The 12,424-nt window shown below is 57.4% G+C and overlaps 5 protein-coding genes across 5 annotated transcripts; 3 read left to right on the top strand and 2 right to left on the bottom strand.

Moving 5' to 3' along the window:
• Positions 1-138: 138 nt before the first annotated feature.
• On the top strand, positions 139-2,076 carry BXZ73DRAFT_81902 (major facilitator superfamily domain-containing protein; the record flags this gene model as incomplete). Its single annotated transcript, XM_048023598.1, has 18 exons — positions 139-160; positions 225-247; positions 304-348; positions 399-447; positions 498-563; positions 622-737; positions 788-833; positions 887-897; positions 976-995; positions 1,053-1,150; positions 1,207-1,271; positions 1,327-1,388; positions 1,439-1,460; positions 1,513-1,585; positions 1,642-1,705; positions 1,761-1,790; positions 1,842-1,888; positions 1,940-2,076. The coding sequence occupies 18 exons, from the start codon at positions 139-141 to the stop codon at positions 2,074-2,076; spliced, it is 996 nt and encodes a 331-aa protein (XP_047872269.1).
• Positions 2,077-2,926: 850 nt separating this feature from the next.
• On the top strand, positions 2,927-4,505 carry BXZ73DRAFT_92948 (Clavaminate synthase-like protein; the record flags this gene model as incomplete). Its single annotated transcript, XM_048026536.1, has 10 exons — positions 2,927-2,986; positions 3,046-3,277; positions 3,337-3,379; positions 3,432-3,484; positions 3,538-3,614; positions 3,667-4,037; positions 4,077-4,139; positions 4,194-4,221; positions 4,263-4,304; positions 4,401-4,505. 10 exons carry the CDS (start codon positions 2,927-2,929, stop codon positions 4,503-4,505), a joined length of 1,074 nt encoding a protein of 357 aa, XP_047872268.1.
• Positions 4,506-5,857: 1,352 nt separating this feature from the next.
• BXZ73DRAFT_106913 (uncharacterized protein) lies at positions 5,858-7,381 on the top strand (the record flags this gene model as incomplete). The annotated part of the gene is made up of 2 exons (XM_048016769.1): positions 5,858-7,000; positions 7,079-7,381. The coding sequence occupies 2 exons, from the start codon at positions 5,858-5,860 to the stop codon at positions 7,379-7,381; spliced, it is 1,446 nt and encodes a 481-aa protein (XP_047872267.1).
• Positions 7,382-7,729: 348 nt separating this feature from the next.
• Positions 7,730-10,847, bottom strand: BXZ73DRAFT_106912 (uncharacterized protein; the record flags this gene model as incomplete). The annotated part of the gene is made up of 7 exons (XM_048016768.1): positions 7,730-8,054; positions 8,116-8,189; positions 9,201-9,350; positions 9,414-9,627; positions 9,831-10,695; positions 10,746-10,763; positions 10,832-10,847. 7 exons carry the CDS (start codon positions 10,845-10,847, stop codon positions 7,730-7,732), a joined length of 1,662 nt encoding a protein of 553 aa, XP_047872266.1.
• A 548-nt stretch (positions 10,848-11,395) lies between these two features.
• BXZ73DRAFT_19299 (uncharacterized protein) lies at positions 11,396-12,424 on the bottom strand (the record flags this gene model as incomplete). The annotated part of the gene is made up of 1 exon (XM_048017581.1): positions 11,396-12,424. A coding segment is annotated over one exon (1,029 nt), but the record flags the coding sequence as incomplete, so codon positions are not given.

Raw genomic sequence — 12,424 nt, 5'->3', positions numbered from 1 at the left:
AGTGGGGGAAGTCGTACACTGTCGCTGCTACTTGTCGAGATCCAGTCGAATGTATCATCATTGGCTAACTGCATGTACAGATATCCCTCAAACATGTTGAATTATACCTCATCCACACCATAAGCGACCAGAAGAAAGATGATAGTGTCTGTAAACTGCGGTGAGTTGGAACAGCGTCAGTATTTTGGAGTATATCGGCTTACAAATATTTTACCTCTCAATAGGGATTTGGGTTTTTCCTGATGATGTAAGTACTTTTACATCTCCGATCTCTTTTATCCTTACTTATGAAGACCCTTTCAGACTGCAAACGCTCTCGGACCCATGTTCAGTGGTTTCTTGCAAACCGTGAGTCGTATATTATCAAATGAAGATGCATCTTACGAAGACCTGTCCAGGGGGCCTACAACGGGTTGAATGGTGTTTATGGCTTGGCGGGATGGAAATGTGAGCGGTCTCCTTCGTTGCGGAGACGTATTGAACTGACGTCTGTTCAGGGCTTTTCATCATCGACGGCATCATTACAATCCCGATCGCTCTCCTGGGTTTCTTCCTGATGCCTGGTATGTACATGTCTTTCTGCTGATCTTTAGGGTATAATTCAAGTCTGATGCACCACAGACCTTCCCACGACCACCAAACCATCCATATTTTACACTCAGGAACAACTTAACATCGCGATCGCTAGGATGGAGAAGGCTGGGCGCAAGCCACCTTCACCGTTCACTTGGGAGAAGGTGCGTTCTGAGGCATGCTTACTCTGACTCATGCTGAGCCACGACTGCAGATCAAGGGTTTCTTCACCACATGGCACATATGGGTGCTCGTCCCTTGTACGTCCTCTATTATCTTCCCCATTATTCATGCTGACACTTCCCATCACCAGTGTACGTTCTCGTAAGTGATATCAGATCATGATGTTATCCCGTGCGATTGCTTACGCTGAGCGTTGAGTTTAACAACGGGAACAACCAGAACACCGAGATGATCTTCTGGTCCGTACAGCCTCCTCTATTTCGCTTCGGATAGCGAGCGCTGACTGTTCTTGCCAGGCTCAAGAGCTTCAACACGCGCGCCGGGCACACGGTGTATACCATCGGCCAAATCAACACGTACCCCCTCGCCATTCAAGCGATTCAAGTCGTTACGAGTGCGTCTCCTCGCGGTTCTTGCAAAGAATGCTGTTGAAGGACGCCTTCTCGACAGCCCTGATGTACGCATGGTGGTCAGATATCGTCGGCGCTCGATGGCCTCCCATGCTCTTTGCAGGCGTACGTCACGCTCTCGACCGAGCCTTTTCTAGAGTGCTGACACGTCATTTATCAGACATGGAGTATGATCACATGTATCGTGCTTGCCGCGACGCCCTTGTACACTCACATCACGAGGTGCGGGATTCCATTCTTCGTGTTCAGCATCAACTGACCTTGATTTTCAGACGATGGGTTTTCTACTACTTCGTTTGTGCCCCTTTCTGTCACATCATTCTCGATGTCTCACACCCACGCACAGACCGGAGTTCAAAATGGCCTTTCTGGCCTGATCCTCGCGTGGACGAACGAGCTCTGCAGCAGCGACAGCGAGAGTGCGCTAATGACCTTGGTTACTCCGTGCTTCATTTTCTGACCTAGTAACCTCTAGAGCGCTCCTTCGTCATCGGCAACTCCAACATGTGGGCGTATGTTGTTCAAGCGTGGCTTCCTATGTACGTTCACTTAGGCAGTTACATCACGACCCCATGCTCACGCCATTTGCTCCAGCCTCATCTTCCCGCAGGTCGAGCAGCCGCGGTGAGTATCGTTACTTTACTCTGGACCGTCACAACCGCGTCGCCGCTGCAGAGTGCTCAAGGGGAACATCACTACCGCTGCGATAAACTTCGGCATGAGTGCGTGCTCGTTTCATCACCTCCCTCTGTTCGCTGAAGCGATCGCGTCAGTGTTGTTTGCGATGCTCACACTATACCTATCCCGACGCGACCAGCGCAAGGGTGCGCACGCTCCCGATGTCCCCGTGGACGACACGGAGTCGACAGGAAAAGTGGCATTGAAGAGGTGGACGAAAAGGTTGATGTGAAGGCGCCGGTGGGTTGAGCATCGACCGCTGGTGAAGCTGGCGGTCGTTTTGGAGCTGATGTTTATGAGCTGATGTACTATGAACTGCTATGAATCTACGATGCTCTCCGGTGGAGCCTTACCATCGATAATCGACGGTCCCCATTTTTACTACTCCTGAGCCAGATCACGGACAGACGAACAGCCACTCACGGGAGTATAACCCTTAGTACTTAAAGTACTTACCATGCAGATGCGGGAGATGAGGACGAAGTCCGTCTGGAGATCTTTAGCGCCCGAGGCCCGGACCGACGACTTCAACAGCATTGATGCTGACACGTGGCACACGCAGTTTGGCTTCCATCTTGCGCCATCCTTCCCTAACTCTGCTCACTATAACATTCATGCACCTTGGACTCTCTGATATCGCTATGACTCAGGTTTAGAGAGAAGTGCACCAATCACAGAAAACCCCTGTAGTTCTTTCCGATTTTTCACGAGAGCCGTTCCTCGACGAGTACTAGGTGGCAAGCCGCGCCAACTTAGGAGAAGAATGACGCAAGGTGACGGTGGATCTAGCCCGCGGACGTAAACCCAAGTTTCTAGGTCTTTATCTGCGGCTATCATATAGGTGCCGCGTGGACTCTTAAGGTCACCAGATCTCTTCTGGACCGCAACGGTGCCTTCCGCGTCATGAAGTCCTTCTATGAGGTGATACATTCTCACTTTTGCGTGCGACATCCGCATCATTCAGCCCTACTTATCATGGCCGGTGCGGAATGGCGTTCAGCATTTAAAAGTGGAGTAGAGGTCTCTGCTCACCAGACTTCCGCTCTGGTCGTCCTCCGCCTCGTACGCTCTTCACCTTGAACATGCCCGTCGCCGTCCCAGTACCCGAACTCGGCCAGTTCAACTACGTCGCCGAGACGCAGGTGCGTCATGTTTTACCTACCTTAAAACTCTCACGAATATTGCCGATCAAACGCTGCAGGAAAATCTTGACTGGGCCGATCTCATCACCCTCAACTTCACTCTCTACGGCACGCCCGAGGGTAACAAGCAGCTCGCAGAAACGCTTGTGAAGGGCGTCCGAGAGCACGGGTTCTTCTACGTTAAGAACTTCAACATCTCGCAGGAGCGCGTCAACCGTCAGTTCTCACTGGGCAAGCAGTTATACGAGTTGCCGCTTGAGGAGAAGCTGAAGTATGTACCCGTGAACCTCGGTGAGTACCGTGTACCTTCACTGTGTATATGCGTTGTTGAGATACCTGGGGTACACTAGACGAAGGAGGATTCAATGGTTATGTACCATCTGGTCGCCGCATGTGAGTGCTCTCCCCGATGCCGCGGTCCGACCAATCTCATCTTTGGCTCCAGTCTCGACGCCGAGTCCGGACTCAGGGATCGTACTGAAGTCTACAACATTCCTAGTACGCATCGTTACTCGGCTATTCATGCGTTGGCTCATGCCTTGCTCTCGCAGAATTCGACGGTTTCTTCACCCACAACCACCCGGCAGTCATCCAGGACCATCTCGCTGAGATCGAAGAGTTCGCGAAGGTACGCGTTCACTCTGATCATTCGAGAGGTCCGTGTCTCATGCCTTGGCCAGTCTCTTCACACGGAGGTGCTGGACCCGCTGCACGTCCTGCTCGCGATCGCCCTCGAGCTCCCCGAGGACTACTTCCTCAAGATCCACGACTACTCGCGCAAGAGCGAGGACCACTTCCGGTACATGAAGTACAGCAAGTACACGCCCGAGGAGAACGCCAAGCTTGGTCGCCTCTGGGGCCAAGGTCACACCGACCTCGGATCCTGGTCGCTCCTATTCCGTCAGCCCGTTGCGGCGCTGCAGATCCGGCACCACACGACAAACGAGTGGAAGTGGGTGAAGCCGCAGGACGGGACGCTGACGGTGAATGCGTGCGACGCGCTCTCGTTCCTCACGGGCGGGTACGTGAGGAGCACGTGCACCGGCAAGTCGTGCGCCCCGGTCCGTGATAAACTAATGAATGTGGGCAGCGTCGCGGCGCCGCCGAAAGATCAGGAGCATGTCGACCGTCTCGGCATTCTCTACTTTTCCCGGTACGTCCCCCCGAGCATTCTGCCCTGGTTCGCCATCCTGAGTGCGTCCTGCAGCCCGAACAACGACGTGAAGCTCGAGACGGTCAAGGACTCGCCGTCCTCCAACGTGAAGGGTTCGCTAAGAACACCTTCGAGGAGTCTGGCAACCCGTACCCACCATGGAAGGTCAGTCAGCGTTCTCTTGCGGCTCGTCACCTCCCCGCGCTTTACTTTTTTACGCGCGCTGACTCGCTCGCTGCCAGAGTGGACGTTGCTAAGCAGAAGTGGCAACGCTCCAAGAATCGGGTCCGCGGCGACCCAGAGCATGCGCACGCGCAGATTCTGCCTGGTTACTCGGAGAGCCGTATGCGTGAGCGTCGCCCCTAATGAAATGGCGCATAATACTTGTAATAGTATGATGTTCGACTTCAGCAGAATATGTGCTAGCTACTTGCCATTGTATATTTGTGCACGCCACGGCACGCCGCACTTCTTAAGATTCACTAGGACTGCGTAAACAGTATGCATCCGATCACCGAGTCTAAGATGGTCAAGCAACAGATTGACAAGCACCGGAGCCGCATCAAGCTTTGTACGTTGTCGCCTGCATGCATCCGAAGATCTGGACTTCACTGTATCACACCCCATTAACTACGCGGCGCATACTCTCAATCAAAAACACCTACCGACGCTCTTGAAACTGGCGACTATCTTTGCTCCCACCGTCTCGTACTCGAAGTCGAGCTTCCCATAACACATCACACGGGTACGCGCCGCGCAACCCGTGCAGCGTCAGCTCGATCTTCTGCACCATCGGGTTCTCATCGTAAAGTCGCAGGGAACTCGAGGCTGGTCACCGTGAGACGCTGGAAAGTGCGGATCAGACTGACCGACCTCCTTGAGGATCCAAGGACGTCAGTGCGCTTTGTCGATGAGGGTAGATAGCACGCACGCACGCGGCCTAACATGTCGCGTCGCAGTACTTGAACCGAGCTCGCCGGCCGCGTGCGCAGGTCCGGACATGGCAAATGCGCGAGGATGTAGAGGTCTTGGGGTCCGCGGTGACGCAGTCGAGCACGGTCTAAAACCGAGGTGCCGTACACGCGCTGCCCACAGATGTTTGCCCCGCCCGCCGGTGGACTCTGTCGAAGTTGCCCTCGTCGAAAAGGTCTTTGTATACGGGGATCATGAGCCTGAGGAGGTTGGGGTACGCACGGCCAGGCGGCGGTGATCAGCGCGTCTGCGTTCTTAAGAGTAGGGGCGGTGACTCATGGATAGACCTCCTCGAAAGCAGGAGCTGTTGATAGCAGGATGTCGGGGTTGGTGGCAGAGAGGCGTCAGAGGAACATGAGCGATAAAGAACATCCTTGGGGTACACTCCCTCTGTACACCTTACCCCAGGGCACGAAGGAGACGATGGCAGCTGAACGTAGAGACGAAGGCTGCTGGGCACTGCTGGGCATGGAGCGCCGGGGAATCACTCCGGTAGTTCTCACGGTTCAGATGGTTCGATCCGCATTCGAATTTCCTCATCATCGCACCATGTTGGCAATTTGCCTGTCCCCGACTGGCTTCTGGCTCTTCCAGCTCACTCCGCGCTCCGTACCTCCCCATCTCTCTCATCACGAGGTCGTTAGTCAAGTGACCCACAGAGCAAGTACGTCGATATACGGCATCCAGAACCATCTCCGTCGTATGCTTGTCTTAGGGTGTTCCGAATATTGACAAGCGAGTCTCAGATGGCCCCACTACTCTACCTTGATGTCCTCTTTGGAATCATGGCGCTCTCCGATGACCCTACAATCTCTCGGCTCATGCGAGTAAACAAGTCCCTCAACATCGAAGGGTCCAAGTATCTTCTCGACGAGCCCTGCATTTCGATGAGGTCTAGCAAGAATCTCGACTCTCTCATCAGCTTCTTGTCCGCATACAACGGCACTCGACTCGCTTTTCTCCGAGGTCTCTCCCTGGAGATGCAAACACTCCAAACCTCGGTGGCCAGGCGCTTAGATGACTTGCTTACGACACACGCCACCAAGGTCGTTCTCACTCAGCTCGACATCCAACATCTGGAAGCAATCCTCAAATCTTGCTCATCTATCTCTACCGCCTTTGCTAGGCTCACAACCGTCACCCACATCCGTTTCGAAGGGGTCGATGCATCGGGCTCCGAGATGCTCCGTAACTTCCAGTCCAAGGTTGAGCGCGCTGTGCTCCAGTGGCACCCTTTCGGTGCAGAGGAGGAAGAAAACATTGGACGACTTTTCCGTGTACAAGATACGAGGATCCCGATGCTTGTGCTCAGAAACTTCCAGTCGTCGCTCACTACCCTGGCGACAACTCTCGGCAACCTGCACCGGTTCCGTGGCGACAACACGTTCCAGGAAGTATACCCCCTCCTCACCGACCTCCAGCTTCGCGACATCATGCTGCTCGGGATGCAAACCCGCACAATGATCCGCGCGTTCCCCAACGCGCAGAAGATCGTCATACACCAACGCACCGCGATCGAATACGATCGATCCCACCCGATCGACGCCCAGCACGAGCGAAACGTCGCCGACCAGCTCGCTCACGGCTCCTGGTCGTCCCTCGAGACCTTCATGGCCGGCATCCTCGACCTCTACCTCATATCCCCGACCTGCCCGATCCGCGAGGTCCACATCGTGGGACCGCAGATGCAAACGCGCTTGCTCCGCCGCATTCTCAAGCGCACGCGCACCACCCGGCTCGCTTTCTCCGGGTTCGAAGGCAACCTGTTCACGCCCGCGCTCACGGAGATGATGCGCAAGCCGTGCGTCGAGCGCGTCGAGTTTCTCGAGCTCACGTTCTGGGTCGGGTGCGTGCTTCCGGCCGAGGCGATCGACGCCCCCGAGATGGTGGTGAGTAGCCCCCCACCCTGCGCGCCGATCCCTTTCTCTGTTTGCTTACTCGAACCGCCATCGGTCGTGCGCACACAGGAGAGCTGGATCTGCGCGATAAGCGGGCTCCCGCGCCTCCGCGTGCTCGGCATAGTCGTCCACCTCGAAAACCTCCAGGCCGGCCGCGCAAGCCCGCATGAGCCGTGCGCGGCGTCAGCGTACTTCACTTGCCTGGACGTTCGTCTGTTGCAGCTGTTCAAGGCCGAGGTCCCGTCGCTCGAGACCGTCGAGATGGCGGTGGAAGGTGCGCGCGGGCAGCGCGCGCCTGTGTACGCGCGCCTCGGGCCGGAGAACCCGGAGTTCAAGATGTACGCCTCGACGTTCCGCTGCTCATTCTTGTAATCGTCAAACATCTTCTTGCCCCCACGACGGTCATGTGTGCTTAACTCGTGCATCGCCTTCACGCGATACAACCTGAGGAATCCTTCAATTCGCGCGCAGGTGACTCCACCATCTTCAGGCCGTAGCGTCGACCCGCCGGCCTCCCACACATACCGCATCCGCAGGCATGGCCGCTGGGTCTGGCGAAGAATCGGACAGGGTAGATACCAGAGGAGCGTTCAGATAGGCGCTTTTCAGGATTTTATGTGGAGAGCGGGACAAGTAGGAGATGCTGATTAGGCAGCGTGCGGCAACGCGAGACCCCAAACAATGGGTCCGTTCGTTCTACTTGCCTTGGGGGAGGACAGGTTATCCACATACCTCCGAGCGCAACCGGGCGGTCATCTCCTCGAACGTATTCACCACCTCCACCACGCGCGTCCGGAACTCCGTGTTCTCCGGCCCACGACGCGCGGACGCCGGAGCGCTCCGCCCCCGCACGCCCTTCACAGCGAGCTCGACGGTCTCCAGGGTCGGGACCGCGTCCGCGAGCCGGCGCGCGAGCGCGTCGAGGTCGAGCGCGGCGAAGAAGCGCTCCGCCCCCCACGTCCCGGAACGAGCGCAGCTGGCAGAATACGCCAACGCAGAGCACGCATAGGCGCGGGAGGCCGCGGACTGCGGCGACCCAGCTGTCCTGCGCGCCCGTGATCGCCGGGTCGAGTGCAGGCTCCTACCCAGCCGTCGGTTCGAGTTACGTGTGCCCGACGCTGAGCGTGTCCCGCACCTGGCGGCGCGGCAGCCCTGAGGGCTGGGGACTAGTAGAGTAGTTCTAATGGAGCTGTAAGCAATAATAGAAGCGGGCCGAGGCGGCTCGGCGCCACAAAGTCACGGGAACACACTCAACACCGGGCACACGTAACTCTCACCGACGGCTGGCTTCAAACATTGGTAAACAACGGAGCCCCGGCGCCGAAGCGCTGGCATCCCCTCCATTCGGGATTCTCGGGAGGTTCCGAAGGCAGAAATGCCTGGGAATGCAGCGGAATTCGCGGTCGCGCGTTGACGCGTCGATGCGCGTGAGGTGTATGCGCAACGCGTCCGACGATGGCCGTCTGTCTCGCTCTCCCGCTATGAGTGACCTTGCTGCCCCGTTGCCCTGGACCCCAGTACACTTCACTGGATACTCGGCCAGCTCGTGAGCTGCCGTGTTTCTCTGTCTCAGCTTATCTCGTTTGTACTCGTGCACAATCAATTCGACAACCCTGGCCATCCAATCTTTGACGACCTCGTTAAAGAAGGTCCCTCCATCCTCTCGGCCCTGTTGTTGATGCTCCTTCACGCTTGTAACACCCCCGAGAAGGTCATCAAAAAGGGTCGTGGGTGCGGAGTTCGGAGCCCGAGGCGGCAGAGGTGCGGATGATGGCATGGCAGCAGCGCAGGGAGGATTGTACAAATTCACTGAATGTATGCGCGCGACTTGCGCGACGCGACAGGCTACGTGAGCGTGCAATGGCTGTCATTAAATGAGAGAGGTCTCCGGGATTTCTCGTGCTCGGACAATTCCGTGCATCCCGTTCTGGTTGTTGCCAGCGCTTCGGCGCCGGGGCTCCGTTGTTTACCAATGTTTGAAGCCAGCCGTCGGTGAGAGTTACGTGCCCCGTGTGCTGAGTGTGTTCCCGTGACCTTGTGGCGTAGACCTGTCTGGCCCGGCCCCACCCGGTATTCTATTCCTTCCATTGCTACTTCATATCCCACATACTAATGCTTTCAGGCCCGAGAGGCCTGCCGCGCCGCCAGGCGCGGGACACGCTCAGCCTCGGGGCACGTAACTCGAACCGACGGCTGGGTAGGAGCCTGGGTCGAGTGCGGCGAAGAAGCGCTCCGCCGCGGTCGGCTCCCTCACGTCCCGGAACGAGCGCAGCTGGCAGAACACGCCGATGCAGAGCACGCGTAGGCACGGGAGGCCGCGGACTGCGGCGACCCAGCTGTCCTGCGCGCCCGAGATCGCCGTCAGCACTGGATGGGACGCGGCGAGGGGGCTCGCGGGACTCACGAGCAGCGCGGGCGGATCGACGAGTTCGGCGGGGATGGAGCGGCCGATGCGGAAGACGACCTCGAAGCACTGAATTTGCGCCGCGCACGGCTTTTGGAGCATGCCCATGAGGGCGGGCGCGAAGAGCGCGCCCTCGAACTGCTCGAGCGAGAGGTGGACGGTGCTCGTGCGCTTGAGGACGCGGCGGGGCGCGCGCGTCTGCATGAATGGGCCCCTGATGTGTGTTAAAGTAGAGCGCCTCGTACTTCGGGCTTCTCCGGTCAGACTCTGAACCTTATCTACAGACTCGTCCACTGACTCGTTCCTGTAGCTGTAGACACTTCTACCACCATGTATTCTACCCACTTCTTTCATTGATTCTCTCTCTCGACCCGTGACGCTCGCGCTTCAACAATGTGAACCATGCGGATCGGGCACGTCGGGCTGGGCATGTAGAGGTCTACGAGCCGACCCGAGGCGAGCTTGAGGGACGGCCACGAGCCGTGCGCGAGCTGGTCGGCGACGTTTCGTTCGTGCTGCGCGTCGATGGTGTCTTGGTCGTCGTTGTCGTCCGAGTACTGGTCTATGATGAGGCTTTGTAGGCTGGGAAAGGTATGAACCAGGTTGCGGGTGTGGACCCCCAGGATCATGGCCTCACGGAGATGGATGTAATTGAGGAGAGGATATACTTGCTGGAACGCGCCGTCCCCCCGGAAGCGCTGGAGGTTGACGACAGCCGCTATCAAGCTGACGAGAGATGACCGGAAGTTCTCGAGAACGAGCATTGGGATCCTCATGCTTTGTTGGCGCGTCAACAGGGAGGGACCCTCAGGCCACTTCACCTCGACGAATTTGACTCTAGACTTGAAGCGGCGCAGCATGTCGGAGCCGAGGACGTCGACGTTGCCGAAACGGATCTCGGGGAGAGTTGTGAGTCCAGCGATCGCAACCGAAAGATCAGGGTGGCCGTGGAGGATGCGCAGAGAGGCGATAGCGAGCTTATGCGAGTGTGTCGTGAGCAGGTCGACCAGACGCTTCGCGACAGAGGCTTCGAGAGATTCCATTTCCAGGGAGAGGCGCTCGAGAAAGGCAAGGCGAGAACCATTGCACGCAGACAGGAAAGTGATGAAGGAGTCAAGCCTGTTGCTAGTGCGTATGGCAACGTGCGGAGAGGGAGTGAGCAGGTACTTGGGGCCCTCCAGATTGAGAGCCTTGTTGACTTGCATGAGACGAGAGACGGTAACGTCGTCTGAGTGAAACATGATGTCGAACAAAAATTCAAGGAAGAGGGTGGGGGTCATACCTGTGAACATTTGAATGCTGTCAGCGCGTCGGAGGGATTGTAAGCCGTACGTCGAGCAAGACGAGGGGCTGTGAACGGCGCAGATGCATCAGCATAACCGCCTGCGATCAGCAGAAAGCACATGCAATTGACCCACCTACTTCATGCTTCATGGTGGTGTGCTGGCACGAGGGTCGACGCATGGGACGCGCAAGAGGGCGTGTGGGGCAGGCCTGAGAGCAGTCCAGCCTCGGGATAACCGAGCCGTGTGTCATGACAATTGCCGTGGATAATCCAAACTCGGCCGGTGTGCGATCGCTGCGTCTTGGCGAGACTGGAATCCCCTCGTTTCTACAAACAACATCACACCAGTCCTATTTTACTTCCAGACATACCCCACGCCTCTACTGATGGCTAAGACATCGAACCACCAAAGCAGTTCACGCTGCAGTGATCGCGATCTAGAAATCGTAAGGGATCATCCCATGTCTTTTCACGCAGCTCTGAAATACCCGCTCACCTTATCAAACGGGCGCACCCGAATCTCTTCGCCTCCAATTGTATAACCTATCCGCAAGGTCCCTGACATTGTCCTCCAATTTTCTCCTGGAAACCTCGTCGCGGTATAATTCAAGATTATCACGGGAGAACTCAACCAAGTGATGGTATGCGGCCGCAGACGCGTTCTCCATGTTCGGGGTTACACGTCGTCGAGGTGCTTGAGCGTCTTCCTCGCGGCCGTGGCAGCGTCACAGGGGTCGAAGTGGTCTGCCGCAGCAAAGTAGGCCTCGAAGGGTGCTGCCTCTGCTGTCTCCTTCCATCTGTGTTCAACCATAGGGCACATACCGTCCATCTGGAGCTTCCGGCAGTCCGATAGCACGCTCGCAACGGCCTCGGGCCCAGAGGGTAATCCGGATGCGCCCCGGTAACACACTCGGAGCAGCGGAACCAGCTGCGTGGAGGGTATGCTGACAGACGAGAGAGGGAGGGAGTGGGGGTCCTCACGCGGCTGCTCTGTGAGTGTGACCTTCGCCATGTAGAGCAGCAGGATGAGCCGATGCGCCTCGACGACCTTGTTGTCCGTGCACCGCAGGCGGATGTCAGGGGGAGGATCTGCGGGCACGAAGTCCACGAAAGCCTCCACTGCGGGAGGGTTTGTGGATGAGGGGGCAGGGGGGAAGGCGGGGTAGAGCGTGAAGGAATCGCGACCGAGCAAATGCTCGCGCAGGCGGGCGTACGCCCCGGCACTGACGTTGGTCAGAACACGCCTTCCTTCCGCCCTCACCAATCTGCACACCACCCCTGTGGCCGTCTCGGGCGCCACCCGGCACGCCTTGATCTGCTCCACGGCCTCTTGCGCAAGCTCCTCGAGATGGGCGCCGCACGCGACGGCCCACACCCGCAGAGGACGGGTCGACATTATGGGCTTGAGATACGCGGAAAGGAGGTCGACCGGCCATTGCATGTCGTACTTGAAGGCCACAGCAAGCACCGGAACGATCTCCTCGGGCGACGTCAATGCGGGCTTGCTTACTGGGTAACAGAGCAGGAGGAGCTGGCGCAGGGTCTCCTTATCCTCGGAAACCTCAACGACCGGGAGGTCCGTGTCCGTAGTCTCTCGAGGCTGTTGGGGGAGGGTGAACATGTCCGCGAAGACGGGAGATGCCTGCGCGAGGATGGTTCGGTGGACGAGGAAGTCGACGTGGTCGATGCTGCGAACGATTACGTCCGCGGAGGGCTGATCAAATGG

Source organism: Epithele typhae, assembly GCF_022376455.1.
Source record: "Epithele typhae strain CBS 203.58 chromosome Unknown BXZ73scaffold_94, whole genome shotgun sequence".
Lineage (NCBI taxonomy): Eukaryota > Fungi > Basidiomycota > Agaricomycetes > Polyporales > Epitheliaceae > Epithele > Epithele typhae.
Note: the sequence above shows the minus strand (reverse complement) of the source record. Positions and strands in the feature narration are given on the sequence as shown.